Genomic DNA, 14,893 nt, shown 5'->3' with positions numbered 1-14,893 from the left:
GGAGATACATGTCTGCATGTCTGTGGACAAGGCAAAGTGAGTTCTGCCTTTGTGGTGTTTTTTTGTGTGTGTGTGTTTAAGGTCTCTGAGTTTGCTTGTCACAGATGCCATTGTAATTTATAAAAAAGTAGAGATAAAATGCAGGTATTATAATTAAATCAGAGACTTCATGATGTACGTTGTGTAAGCTATCTAAAATGTTTATTTTGCTTACTATCTTATTGTTCATCTCTGCTATAAGCTATAGTAAAACCATATAATAGTATATAAAATTTTAGGAAGGGATTTTCTTAGTATAAGACTGGGATAAGCTGGAGACTTTAATACAAGAGTTTGCTGTGGAATTTCTTGGTAGCTAAATATATTTTCCTCAGTGAACTGTGACAGTCACAAAGTTTCAGCATTAGATTAAGAACACTTTTGATTGCAGTCTTTGAGTGGCTTTTGTGAGACTTGCTTTAGAGTGAAAAGAATAACGAACCCATTAATTTTGTATGGGCTGAAAAATGTTTTTAGTTTAGACATTGGTTCTCGTAACAAAAGAATGTTACAGGATTTTCTGAACTGTGGTTAGTGTTCCTTATGGTGTTTTACCATTGGTCCAGGAGACTTCAAAGTCTGCAACATCGGCATGTAATATTGTCGTGCTCCAATTTTGAGTGCAGAGTGTTACATGTACAACCCTAACAACGGAACTGACAACATTAAACACTAAAAAATTTTTCAGTAAATAGGATGGTGAACTGGTAGAGTGGCATTCACCTCACCGTACTTAAGACATGGCTGGAAACACCTGTCCTATGAGGAAAGGCTGAGAGAGTTGGGATTGATCAGCCTGAAGAAGAGAAGGCTCCGGGGAGACGTTATTGCAGCCTTTCAGCATATGAAGGGGGTTTATAAGAAAACCCCCTTATAAGAAACATGGAGAGAGACTTTATACCAAGGCCTGAAGTGACAAGACAAGAGGCAACAGTTCTAAAGAGGGTAGGCTTAGATTGGAGTTAAGGAAGAAATTTTTTAGGATGAGGGTGGTGAGACACTGGAACAGGTAGCCCAGGGAAGTTGTGGATTCCCTATCATTGGAAGTGTTCCAAGTCAGGTTGGATGGGGCTTTGAGCAACCTGATCTAGTGGAAGGTGTCCTTGCCCATGGCAGGAGGGTTGGACTAGATGATCTTCAAAGGTTCCTTCCAGCCCAAACTATACTCTGATTCTGTGACTTGAAAAAATACAGATCGTTCTACATTTGTCAAGTCCTACAGGGGGGAAGATAGGTACCTGTAGAAAATTTGTCTGATTTATCATAGCTTCCTATGCTAACATCTGGAAACGGCAGTTTGATTTTTTTTTTTTTTTTTTTTTTGAAAAGCATCTGGGGTGATTAGTTCATAGTTGGATGTTAAGCAACTCATCCAGAAGACTTTATCACATGGATGCTAGGAGATTAATTTCCTTAGTATATGGGAATACTGGATTCTAACTAAGAGGATTTGGTACAGATGTATGTATATATTTATCCATATATATAAAACACACTAATACAAATGGTGACAGATGATGACAGTTCCTGCTGTTTCTTGGAAGGTTTTCTTTGCAATCGTGAAGCTAGAAGTTGATTAGTGTGAATGCTTAAGATAAGCGTACCTTCAGTTATTTTGGCAAACCGCATCCTGGATACGTTCTGAGCAGTGTCTGTTCATAGGATGGGTGCTTGCATTTTTACTGTTTCCTAGTACTAGTTGAATCTGTAAGATACGTTTGAATCGTGAAGGGTTCAGACCTTCTTAATAATTTAAAACCAAATTTTAATTCTAACTTGAAGAAGTAAGATAATGTCCTTGGAAATCAGACAGGTAAATCTAAAAGTAGTAGTGTTTCTCTTTTCATCATTTACAATTTAGAGTTAACAGACTATTAGGGAGGGATTACTACCAGGAATTTTACTGATCTGTTAGAATTGATCTCACCATTTGGATTCTTCAAATACAATGCTGTTACAGCTGAATGTAGCAGACGCTCTGTGTGCCACAGCATGAATGCAAGTCTCTGACTACACGGTGGTTCCATACTTAATATTTCTAGAGGCTTTGGCTAGCTTTCTGTATCTTCTTGAGTGATTGCCATGATTATTCTTTTAGAAGAAAAATTGCATGTTTTTTGTAATTAAATACCTCATGGAGATTCTTCAAACAGTTATTATTTACACTGAGATGTGGGTATATTTCTTGCTCTCATCATGCTTCAGAATTATGTGGAAGTGACAATATAAACAATATGTTTTGTTTACTTGTGTGATGTGCCTTATAGATGGAACATGTTTTTTGTAATTAAATACCTCATGGAGATTCTTCAAACAGTTATTATTTACACTGAGATGTGGGTATATTTCTTGCTCTCATCATGCTTCAGAATTATGTGGAAGTGACAATATAAACAATATGTTTTGTTTACTTGTGTGATGTGCCTTATAGATGGAACATGTTGTCACAAAGTAAAAAATTGAGGGGTTATAGTTTTGAAACCAGATCTTAGATAACAATGAGCTTATTTTACCATCAACAGTATATTAGAATGCAACCTAATCTGAAATAATCTGCTGTTAGTTGATGCATTTTTAAAGTAAAGATTCATCTTGCTAGCAAGTCTTTTATGCCTAACTAAATGAAATTTATGTTGTGTGAATAAATTGGATGTGATGTATCTATGTAGGTTTTCAGTTCGGCTGAGATATGTCCTTATGCCAAACATACATATACCCATACAAACATATACGTGTGTGTGCATATATATATGTATGAGTGTGTACCTTTGGAGCCCTGATACACTTTGATGATTCAGTGTAAACAGAGAATGGGGTGAAGCTCTAATCCTGTAGGTATTTATAATCATGCTTATGTGTCTGCAGAGTATAATGCTATTGATGTAAATGGGACTGGATTGGCATATTTTGTTAAAGGTAGTGTTTACAGAACTAGTTTGTTGACATTTTAATTGTTAGAGTTTTCCATAGCTCTTACCACTACTAATACTATTTGACAAATACTCAATCTTAACATAAGCCTCTTTCTAGTCTACGGGCTTCATTCAACATGTGAGCTCTGTTGGTTCATGATTTACAGTTACTGGTCAGAACTGTTTTGCAGCCCTTTGCTGAAGGGGTATTAGAAGTGAGTGCCGTGGCTCTTGAACAGTTGGTTCATACAGAGCTCAATTGATATAGAGTGCTCTGTATTGCCCTTTTATGACTTGATTCCTCACTGTTCTCTTACAGCTGTTGTGTGGACTTAACAGTAAACTTTTAGGGTTTATTTTGTTATTTTAATTTTTTTTTTTTCTTCTACCATCTTGCATTGTTTTGAGACTTGTATAACTCTGCTTTGGGATAATATAGTAGTAACAGCTTAGTAGCTTATCTCTCAACCTTGTAACTGCTTGTGTGTGGTGTCTGAGCTCCAAATTCAAATCATGTTTGTAGTATTTGTCTGAATATTCCTTTTATAATGATGGCTGTTTTCATTCAAGTAAACTGGATAAAATAATTTTGGTTGAAAATTATGAAAACAATTACGCTTGAGACAATTGCTTACTATTTTCTACCATGTAAGTTGGAAAGCCATTGCTAGAATATGTGCAACATTACTGCATTATACTTTGTTTTTGTTTGTTTTTTTGCTGCCTCAGGAACTGATACAGAATGCAGAAGATGCTGGTGCCACAGAGGTTAGGTTTTTATATGATGAAACTCAGTATGGAACAGAAACTCTGTGGTCAAAGGACATGGCACAATATCAGGGTAAATACAAATTTTTTTTTTTTTTTTTTTAAATTTTGGCCATTATTCTTCAATATGGATGTGGTTCTGTGTTTTTCTCCTTGCTATATGGAGATGACCACCTTACTAGATGTATATTTTGTCTGTGTTCTAACGTTGATGATTCTTTTCCAAAGCTAGTTTGCTTTTGAAGGCCTTACGCTGTAGTCTTGCAGGTTGTCAGTAGCAGCTTTCCAGCTGATTCCAGTTAATGCTATTTGAAAAAGCCTTCATCTTCAGCTTTCTTCTAGGACACTTCTCCCTGCATGACTCTGTATCCTGTTGCTTATTTCATTGTGTTCATTCGGTATCCCAAAATACAAGAGTTTTTAGTAGAGCAAGTGTAGAAGAGTTAATAAGTAAGACCTAGGATAAAATAATGCTTAGGGTATTAGACAGTAACTTTCAGATTTTCTGCATACTGACCTCTACCTTTTGAGAGCTGTCTCCAGTTCTTAATGTAAAGGTAACTGTAGCAAGTTACATTTTAGCATTCTCCAGGCAGTTCTGTTTACTTCCCCATCTCTTATTCTCTCACGCTTGCACCATACTTTGCCTCATGCTGCCTGTATACTGCAAATGTAGTTTCTTGTAGCTTTAAGGTTTTTATATAATCTAATGTGGCTTTACGTGATAGAGGTCAGTTCATCAAACAAATTAGTCTGCATAATCATCCCAAAAGGCATTCAGTCATGATTTGAAGATTTCAGTGATGGATGATCCACTGCTACGTGTTTCTAGCTTTTTTTCAGTTGTTAATCATCCTCATTGTGTCTTCTAATTTGATTTTGTCTGTCTTACTTTCTAGACACAGGTTGCTGTTGTATCTTGCTATGTATCCCCTTCCAGTGGAGGTGGTAATAGACTGTGATTAGTACGTCTTTCAAATATCTCTTTGGTAGGCTGAACAGACAGAGTTTAAGCCTTGCGCCACAGGACACTTCTTTCAGAAGTTTGTTGTTTTCTGCTTTCTGTTCAGTTTTTCAGAATGATTCTTTTAAAATATGGACACCAGAACTAGATACCACATCAGAATATAAATCTCTTAAGTACCATATACAGAGGTAAATCCATCTCCTTGCTTCTGCTTTTGCTGCCACTCTATTCCTCCCTTTCATCACCAAACATAATCTGATTGTCAGCTTGAGTCATAGATTCCCGATTAAATTTGCACATGCACACTTTAAAGAATACTTTCTCAGTTCTGTAAGTTTATTTCCTAGAAATTTTTAACAGTAAATAGTTTTCTTCTGCCTTCTTTTTAACACTTGCGTGTTTAATGTAGGGCCAGCATTTTATGCATACAATGATGCAGTTTTCACTCCCGAGGACTGGCATGGTATACAGGAAATAGCAAGAAGCAGGAAGAAAGATGATCCCCTGAAAGTTGGAAGATTTGGAATTGGCTTTAATTCAGTTTATCATATAACAGGTACACACAAGTAGATATTTTAAAATGAAAATGTTGAAGTTTTAAATTGTTTAATTATTTTAGATACTCATCAAACATTTAATATTTTCTCTATAGTGCATTTTTTAATTAGATCCCCGGCTAAGCGTTCTTAAGAAGTGTTCCTATTTTTCTAAAACCCTATAAGGTATCCTTTGGATTTTGAAGGTTTTTGGAGGAGATTTCTTTCTTCTAGTAACATCATTGTGTACTTAGTCCCTTATATTGAAATGAACATTCCTTTACACTATTACTTCAGTTATGCACTCCTGTGCATATTACAGATTCCCATAATAGCGTGTAGATATGTAAGTAGAAATGTGAAAGTTTAGAATAGACTGAAACTTTTATGTGGGTTCTTTCCATAATAAGCAGTGTTTTTATTTCATGCTAGGAATTATATTGCGTAATAGAGGTATATGCACATTTACATTTGAGAGAGACAGTACATACTCTTTCACAGACTGGTAATGTTCAGTCTTGAAACCTATTATTCTGGCAAAATGTTTTACTTGTGTACAGAAGAAGCATATAGTGTCAATAGTGCTTACAGTCTACACACTTACAACAGTACAGTGAAGTAACTTGTGAAGTGAGTTTGTAAGACACGGGATGTTTTTTTCATAATATTTTACCTAGTAGAGCATCAATAAAAGTTGAGTTAATATGTTCAATGGTTTGATAATTCTGGGAATTTATGCTTCTAAATGTACAAGATTACTGTTTGCAAGCCTTAAAGATATGTAAAGTATGAATGTAATAGAATACATCTTTAGTAAATTAAATTGTTTTTTTTCCTGAAAATAATGGAAAGATATAAGTATGTAGTTGAAAAAAATTATACTTTCTGTTGCTTACTGTTTGCTAGAATTCAAATAGTTGGATGACTGTTCATATATTTAATTGCATAATGGGGGTGTGCTTGTTTCTTCCTGTCAATAAGCACTGAATTATATGTTATCAGAATCATAGAATCATGCAGATTGGAAAAGACCTTTAAGATCATTGAGTCCAACCATAAACCTAACACAGCCTAATCCACCACTAAACCATGTCCTTAAGTGCCACATCTACATGTCTAAATACCTCCAGGGATGGTGACTCAGCCACTTCCCTGGGCGTTACACTCGGTTCATCACAGTTGTGTAACATTTTTTTCTCTTGCCCTATTAAAATTTGTCCCTTAAGACTGTATTTGAAAACTATGTTGTTTTAGGATTATTAATAGTTATTGTTTTTTATGTATACAGATGTCCCTAGTATTTTCAGTGGTGACCAGATTGGAATGCTTGATCCCCATCAAACCCTTTTTGGACCTCATGAATCAGGCCAGTGTTGGAATTTGAAAGAAGATAGCAAGGAAATCAATGAACTTACAGACCAGTTTGCACCTTTCATCGGTGTATTTGGTAGTACTAAGGAAACCTTTAAGAATGGAAACTTTCCTGGTACCTTTTTTCGTTTCCCGCTTCGTCTTCAGCCTTCCCAACTGAGCAGCAATGTTTATGACAAACAGAAGGTTTTGGAGCTGTTTGAATCCTTCAGAGCAGATGCAGACACAGTATTGCTTTTCTTGAAGAGTGTTCAGGATGTTTCATTGCATGTTAGGGAAGCTGATGGAACCGAGAGGCTGATTTTTAGAGTTACCGCTAGTGAGAACAAGGCCTTGAAACACGAAAGACCCAATTCTATCAAAATCCTAGGATCTGCAATAAATCAGTATTGTAAGGGAGTTCCAAGCAATAGCATAACATGTGTGACATACCATGTAAATATAGTTGTAGAAGATGAGAGTGTTAAGGATGCACAGAAAACGTCTTGGTTAGTATGTAATTGTGTAGGTGGTCGAGGAATGTGTACTGAACTGGATTGTTTAGCTGATGACTTGAAATTTGTCCCTACTATTGGAATAGCCATGTCTTTATCAATTAATGGGGAGGAAAAAGGAGCTGTAGCAGACTTTTCAGGAAGAGCATTTTGTTTTCTGCCTTTGCCTCCAGGTGAAGAAAGCAAAACTGGACTCCCAGTTCATGTTAGTGGTTTCTTTGGTCTCACAGACAATAGGAGGAGTATCAAATGGCGAGAGTTGGATCAGTGGAGAGATCCAGCAGCTTTGTGGAATGATCTTCTTGTGGTAAATATAGTGCCAAAGGCATATACCACCCTTATTTTGGAAGCTATCAAACGAATGGAGACTGAGAAGAATTCAGATTTTCCATTGTCAGCTGAAAGAATTTACGGGTTATGGCCGGATGAGAACAAAATCAGGGTACCCTGGAAACCAATTGTAGTACCTCTCTTTAAAGAGCTGCTCCAGCACACAGTTATTTACTCAGTGAGTAATCAGTGGATAAAAGTGGAACAGGTGCACTTTTCTGAAATGGATGAGAGTTTGGAGTACACACAGTCTGTTCTCAGCTACCTCCAGAATTCAGGGAAGCAGATTGCCAAGGTACCAGCAAATATTGCTAGTGCAGTGCATCTTACTATTTCTACTGCGAAAGCTGTGAAAAAAGTGACTCCTGCTGTAGTACGGCAAGTACTAAGGAAATCTGGACACAGTGGACCTGCTGCAGAAAAGCTTCATCTTTTAGAATTTGTGCTTTCTGATGGAGTCTACAGTGAACTGATTGGATTGGAACTTTTGCCATTACAGAATGGGAATTTTATTCCTTTTTCCTCATCTGTGTCAGAACAGGATGTAGTTTACATAACCTCAGAAGAATATCCCAGGTATATTTAATATTTTAAATACTGATACTTTTTTTTTTTTTAGTTTAAATCTGAAAACAGAGCTTTAGACTGTTACTTGCTTATCAACAAACAAGAAGATATGCAGCAGTCTGTAACATAATGAAATAATGCACAGACAGAACTCAGTTTTCTGTATATATGTACATGTTGTGTGCATACTGATTCGAAGATCCGGTAGGAAAAACCTAACAGTACAATGTATACTGTTAAGCAGGTATTCTTCATTGCGGCGCCGGGCACACGGGGCATTTCTCCTCCAAACGTGCGCACCAGACACCCTGTTGCTTCAGGTTAAATACAATCACATATGTAAATATTCATTATATTTCTAAGAACTAATTAGCATATGTAAATATCTTTCACGCATATCTGTTAGCATCTTTGGGTGGTCTTCGGTGGTCCCAAGATGAAGGCCCATCCTCTTCATCACGCTGTTCACTGATTGACATTTATTTCTGCGCAGACTCAGTTCTAGGATCATGTACATCATGTCCTTCAGGTTGTTTGGCTCCAGTCTTGTTGCTCTCTTGGTGCCTCCTTATCTCTGTAGCTTGGCGCATTTGCCCTCCCAAGGCCGAGCTGTCTGGAGTAGAATTATTTAGGAGTCTCTTTTATCCCACAATTATCCCAATTATTTGGTGAGAACCAAGACCACTTTTGTTTCACTTAATTATTTTGTCTAACGACTAAGTGGTAGCTTGTGCCCATGTCCTTCCACTACATTCCTTAATGAGAAAACAGGGATTAATGTAACAGTTACATCGTTAGATCACTACGCATGCAGGAATACAAGTTACAGTACTAAAGACTACTAAAAACTAGAAAATATTAAGGCTTTTTTGTTATAGCTTCACGTTTCTTACAATCCTCTCGATCAATACATCTCATTTGAAAAGTTTGACATTGTAACTTTACTTGCCATTATAACTGTAGAGAATCGTGTGATCTAGGCTTTAAGGGAGTACCTCAAGATACCTTTCAAGTTAGCTCTCCTATGAGAATTATAAACGGAGGAGGTTAGAATCATGCATACTAGGAAGTACATCAAATCAGGTAATGATGAGAGCTTTTATGAAACTTAAAGCTTGAGATGACTTCAGGCTTTTTTTTTTTTTTTTTTTTTTTTCTTCACACAACATTCTTACTTTCAGTGAACGGCTTAGGAAAAGCTACAAGTGTTTAGTAAAACACTTAGTGGTTTCAGGAAGTAAGCAGATACTAGCATGGAAAGAAGTGGGCTTGTCTTTTACATCTGCTCTCCCTTTGTTCTTTCCAGTCCCTCTCCAATTAATTTTTTAACTTGCTTATTTCCCAGCTGCATCAGTGTTCCAATTTGGATTATGTTTCACCAGCCAAAAAAGTTTTCACTGACACTGGGGAGAGGATAGCAAAGAGCAGGCTAGCTGGAATAAGGGACATTCAGGTCACTGGGGAGAAAGCACGACTACTGCTTTTAATGTCTGTACTGGATTCTGCACATATAAAAGATTTATTAAGTTTGGGCTCTTCTCCAAATAAGCTCTTAAAATGTACCACTTGAAGTCACTCAGACACACCAGATGTCTTACCTGTAGCTGTTACCCGTATGGATGTTCACAGTCACCCTTCCTTCTGCTTTCCCTCAGAGTTCCACTAATTTTTAGATCCTCAGCTTCACAGAATGTGACACGTGGCATGTGCTTTGTTGCTTTTACTGCCCTATGGACTATTTGTAAGGGAGGTAGAGGTGGATTGGAGTGTGCCAATATAGGTATTAAGGTAAAAAGTGCTTCAAGTAAGGTCCTTATGTAAATTGTGGTTTGAATATATGTGTAGACAGCACATTGTCAAGAAGCTTTAAGTATATGTATAGACAATAAATCTTCAAGAAAAGCAGTTGGATGCAGGTCTTCCCATGTTGCTTGAGAGGAGCTTGCTTTTTTCCCAAGTCTGCTGCTGTTCTTTTTCTATTACATTCTAAACCCATAATCTTTCTTGTTCTAGACAATTCAGGCTATTTATCAGGGGATTAACAACACTCAGATCCTGTGATTCCAGTGTCTTCTTTAAAAAATAATAATAATAAAAACATTTCTCTAGCATCTGTTGTGAGATGATTTGTCTTTTGCTATTTTTTCACTTTGTTTCTCTTTCCAGAGGTTAAGCCAGTATACTAATACAGAAAACATTCCCATGATGAGACTAACAAATTACAGCCCTGCTTCAGACTAGTCACAAGATACTTTTTTAAAAACTTTATGATACAACTGTATCTTACTCAGTTCATTTTCTGTTGGTAATGGACTTAGTTTGGTTAGTCTTGTAAGACTGATACAAAAGCTTGTTATACCAGGCATAAATCTACTTGCCAGCTGTGATAATACAGAAATTTGAAATAGTAATGCTTTATTTGCCTCTCTTCTTGCCTACAGTAATAGTTTCTAATTCTAATCTTATAAATATGATAAATGTCTTGTTAGATGTTTTAAAATGCATTCAACCTAAGTGTTTCAGTCTTCATGTGTTCAAATATGGAGCCTGTTAAAAAAGCTGAAATAAGGTCTTATGAATTTCTTTCTGTTAACACCTGTGGAAGTAGAAGATTCTGTGTTGATTTATGTATAATTAACATACCTGCTGTCAGAATTAAATTGGATAGTTATTTTTGATTTCAGGAAGAACAAAGCCCTAAAAAACTAAATAGTTTCAAGTGCTAACATAAAGGAAGGGAAGGGCAGGATGGGACTGACTCTTGGCTACAATAATCTTAACCACTGTCTGCAGATCTTTTGGAATCCACAGATCTGTGTGAAGTCCTAGAATTACACGTTGTACTTTTTTGTTTGCTTTCACATAGAATCTTTAAGAGACATAGAATAGTAGGTGCTATTTTACCTTTTTTCTGTTAGAATATAAACAAATGAAAATAATTTTCTAATCACAGTTTTTTCTGTCAAAAGAAAATTTGCTTAGACCTGCTTTGAAAAGAAGAGTAGTTGGAAAAATTAGTTTCATACTACTCTGTGCTTCTAAATGTATGATTTTCTCATTTATAAGAAAACGCCCCCTGAAAGCTCTATTTTACATATGTAAGCAATTGCTTTGCATGCGACCTGTTTTACCATGATGATTACTAAGCTGGTTGTGTCTGTGCAGCAACATAAATAAATTAGATGCTTTGCTAAAGTGTGTTTTGGGTTTTCTTGTTTGTTCGTTTGTTTTATGGTGTGCTAGATCACTCTTTCCTGGCCTGGAAGGAAGGTTACTTTCTGATGACCTGAAGCCTGAGGTTCTAGCTGCTTTGAAAGAAGCTGCCAAAAGCAGAGGTAATATGTCTTTTGTATTCTCATGTAGTGAAACAGCTTTCTAATGATTGAACCCTAATAGTTCTAAACCCAAGTTTAAAGTAATGTCTCTTTCAAAATTGAGTTCACATAAATAATTTTTTCATCTATAAAAATATTCAAGAAACAATAGACTATCTAGTTTGAATTGGAAATAACGCAAATTAAAATTATAAACGAACAAAAAGGCTGAAGGCAAGGGAAGAAGGATGAAAATTTGCAATAAAAGAATAGATATTAACTTAGTAAAGCACATAATCAAGGTTCAGTAATTTTGTTCAAGTAGTATTCCTCCACTGTAGACAGCCTGAATTTTATTTTGCATTTGTAGTATTTGCGTATGCAATAGCTCTGTCATGGTTTTGGTATTGTGGATCATCTCTTACCTCACAATCGCAAGTGATCACATCAGTGCATTTTCTTTTTTAAACCAGATGAAACCAGCTTCAGCATCAAGTGTCAAGCATACCGTAGATCATATAATTTCATCAAATGTTTCCCAGGTCTTAGTTCATAGTTTATGGTTGTGTCAATGTGAACCGACTGAAACACTTCCAGTCTTGATCAAAAGACTTGGTGAAGCATGCTGCATCTGTAGATCAGATGCTTCTATGTTTTGCTGCCTTCACAACTAAAATTTTTTGCCTCTTTTCTACTTGGAGTTTGTCTATGTTTACCTTTCCACCCTTGCATTTCACTATGCATTTGATTGGTAAATTTGAAGTCTGAGTCTCAGAAGTCTTTTCACGTAAACACAAGTTGCAAACAAGTCACTCTTCAGCTTTTAAATAGTATGAATATATGGTGAGCTGTTCTTCAATGCCTATAAAATGTGCTTTTCAGAAAAAGATTCTTGTCTCTTTTTAAATTGCTCAATTCATCAGAATTCTTTTTTAGACTGAAGACATTAGAACCAGACATAGAATACTATAAATCATTGTCTAGATTTGCTTTTCCAGATACCCTTTATCATGGTCTTCAGTCATTCAGTCACAGTCTCTATTTCTTCGGTCTGTTCTGACCTTTATTCTGCTTCAGTCCTTTGTGTTCTCTGTTTATTATTCTTCCTGTTCAGTTGGAAACCTGCTCCTTTCTCCATGGTTTGATCATTGCTTCATTATCAAAAATAATAGAAAAATAAGACAGTTCTGAGGCAAGATGAGGCAAAGCATCTGTGAAAAGATTGAAAGAATTGGGAGTGACTTATTGCACAAACAGTGTAAATATTTAAAATGATACAAATGGTATAGAACATAGGAAATCAGTGCTGGGACTTTAATAGAATATGAAGAACAGCAAGTCTGAAACTATTAAAAAAACCTTTGTTCTAGAAAGCAGAATTGTCAAAGCCTTATGGGCATATTGTATGATGCGTGTTGCGTCTGTTGTTGCAGGCGAATATGCTTCTTTACTCTTTTTTTTTTACTGTTCATTTCTGCCAGTACTGTTTTTAATTTATTTTGTTTTAATACAGGCTATAAACTGTTTACAGTAGTGACTGCCTTAATTTGTGTATCCAGATAATGAATATTCTTAATCTGGGACAGAACCATAGAGAACTACTCCGTCCTCCAGTAGTAATTGCTGGGACTTTACAAGAACAGAAATAAATAGGGATCGAGACAGCCAGAGTGAGATTAGATGGATGGAAGATTGTATGGAAGACAGGAATGTTAGCTTAGAAAAATGCCAGTTCCTCATGAGGATACCTTAAATTGACTTTTGAGATCATAGAATCATAGCGTAGTTTGGATTGGAAGGACCTTTAAAGGTCATCTAGTCCAACCCCCCTGCAATGAGCAGGGATATTTTCAACTAGATCAGGTTGCTCAGAGCCCCATCCAACCTGGCCTTGAATGTTTCCAGAGGTGGGGCATTTATCAGCTGTCTGGGCAACCTGTTCCAGTGTTTCACCACCCTCATTGTGAATGAATTTCCTCCTTCTATCCAGTCTAAATCTACACTCCTTCAGTTTAAAACCATTACTCCTTGTCCTATTGCAACAGACCCTGCTAAAAAGTTGGTACCATCTTTCTTATAAGGCCCCTTCAGGTACTGGAAGGCTGCAATAAGGTCTCCCTGAAGCCTTCTCTTCTCCAGGCGGAACAACCCCAACTTTCTCAGCCTTTCCTCACAGGAGAGGTGTTCCATCCCTTGGATCATTTTTGTGGCCCTCCTCTAGACCTGCTCCAGCAGGTCCATGTCTTTGCTGAGGGCTCCAGAGCTGGGTCTTCCCAGGTACAGAGGTGAGGTTGACAGATCGGCAGTTCACAGGGTCCTCCTTTCTAAAAATGGGTGCAGTGTTTCCCTTTTTAAAAATGGGTGCAATGTTTCCCTTTTTCCAGTCACCGGGGACTTACACCTGACTGCCATGACTTTTCAGGTATCACAGACAGTGGCTTGTCAACTACATCAGCCAGTTCCCTCAGGAGTCTGGGATGCATCTCATCAGGTCCCATGGACTTATGTATGTTCAGGTTCCTCGGGTGGTCACGAACCTGATCTTCTCTTACAGTGGGAGGGGCCTTGCTCCCCTCGTCCTCATCTTGCAATCCGTGCACTTGAGAGGTGTGGAAAGAGAGGTTGCCAGTTAAGACTGAGGCCAAAAAGTTGTTGAGTACCTCAGCCTTCTCATCTGTTGTTACCGTTTTTTCAGTCTTGCCATTGGGGGAGGGGGGGTATGCTGTCTTTGATCTTCCTTTTCTGGCTGACATACCTGTAGAAGCCATTCTTACTCTTTGCATCCCTTGCCGAGCTCAGCTTCAGGTGTGCCTTGGCCTTGCTGAGTCCATCCCTACACAACTGGGCAGCGTCCCTATACTCTTCCCCTGCTTCCACTGCTTTTGCATTTCCTTCTTATCCTTTAGTTTGACCAGCAGCTCTTGACTCAGCCATGCCGGTCTCTTCCCTTCCTTGCCTGATTTATTACACCTGGGCATCAAGAGTTCTTTTGCTCTATGGAAAGCATCCCTGAAGATCTGCCAGCTCTGTTCTGCTCCCTTGTCCCTGAGGACAGTTTCCCAGAGGATCCTATTGACTAACTGCTTGAAGAGCTGGAAGTTTGCTTTTCTAAAATTCAGGGTCCTGACTTTAGTCTTTGACTGACCCGTATCCCTTAGAACTGTGAACTCCACCAATGCATGATCACTGCAGCCCAGGCTGCTTCCAATCTTGATGTCACTGATTAGCTTACTTGCACTGGTGACCAACAGGTCCAGTATGGCATCCGCTCTGGTAGGGCTCTCTGTTACCTGGATTAAGAAGTTATCCTTGATGCATTCCAGGAGTCTTCTGGATTGCCTACAGCTTGCTGTGCTACTTTTCCAGGAGATGTCGGGGTGGTTGAAGTCATAGCCATCGACAGCCATACTCCAGTGATGGGATTTGTCCCACCAAATTTCAGTAATGGCAACTAGGTTGTAGCTTTCTAGCAGTACAGTTGCTTCAAAGTCCTCCTGTTGGTTTTCTGTGCTGTGTGCATTGGTGTAGAGGCACTTCAGCTGGGCTGTCAGCCATGTCACCTTCTTGGAGAAACACCCCTTAATTCCTTTGAGGT

General features: G+C 37.7%; 1 protein-coding gene across 2 annotated transcripts in view; it reads left to right on the top strand.

Moving 5' to 3' along the window:
* SACS (sacsin molecular chaperone) overlaps nucleotides 1-14,893 on the top strand; it is a 67,542-nt gene that overhangs the window by 34,814 nt on the left and 17,835 nt on the right. For both annotated transcript variants that reach the window (XM_075419209.1, XM_075419217.1), the window contains 4 exons: nucleotides 3,681-3,792; nucleotides 5,096-5,242; nucleotides 6,511-7,993; nucleotides 11,228-11,319. In XM_075419209.1, coding sequence (XP_075275324.1) covers nucleotides 3,681-3,792; nucleotides 5,096-5,242; nucleotides 6,511-7,993; nucleotides 11,228-11,319 — 1,834 coding nt within the window. The remainder of the gene's footprint in view (nucleotides 1-3,680; nucleotides 3,793-5,095; nucleotides 5,243-6,510; nucleotides 7,994-11,227; nucleotides 11,320-14,893) is intronic.

The sequence above is a fragment of the Opisthocomus hoazin genome, chromosome 1 (genome assembly GCF_030867145.1).
Source record: "Opisthocomus hoazin isolate bOpiHoa1 chromosome 1, bOpiHoa1.hap1, whole genome shotgun sequence".
Taxonomy (NCBI): domain Eukaryota; kingdom Metazoa; phylum Chordata; class Aves; order Opisthocomiformes; family Opisthocomidae; genus Opisthocomus; species Opisthocomus hoazin.
The sequence above is the reverse complement of the archived record's forward strand: the minus strand, read 5'-3'. Positions and strand labels throughout refer to the sequence as shown.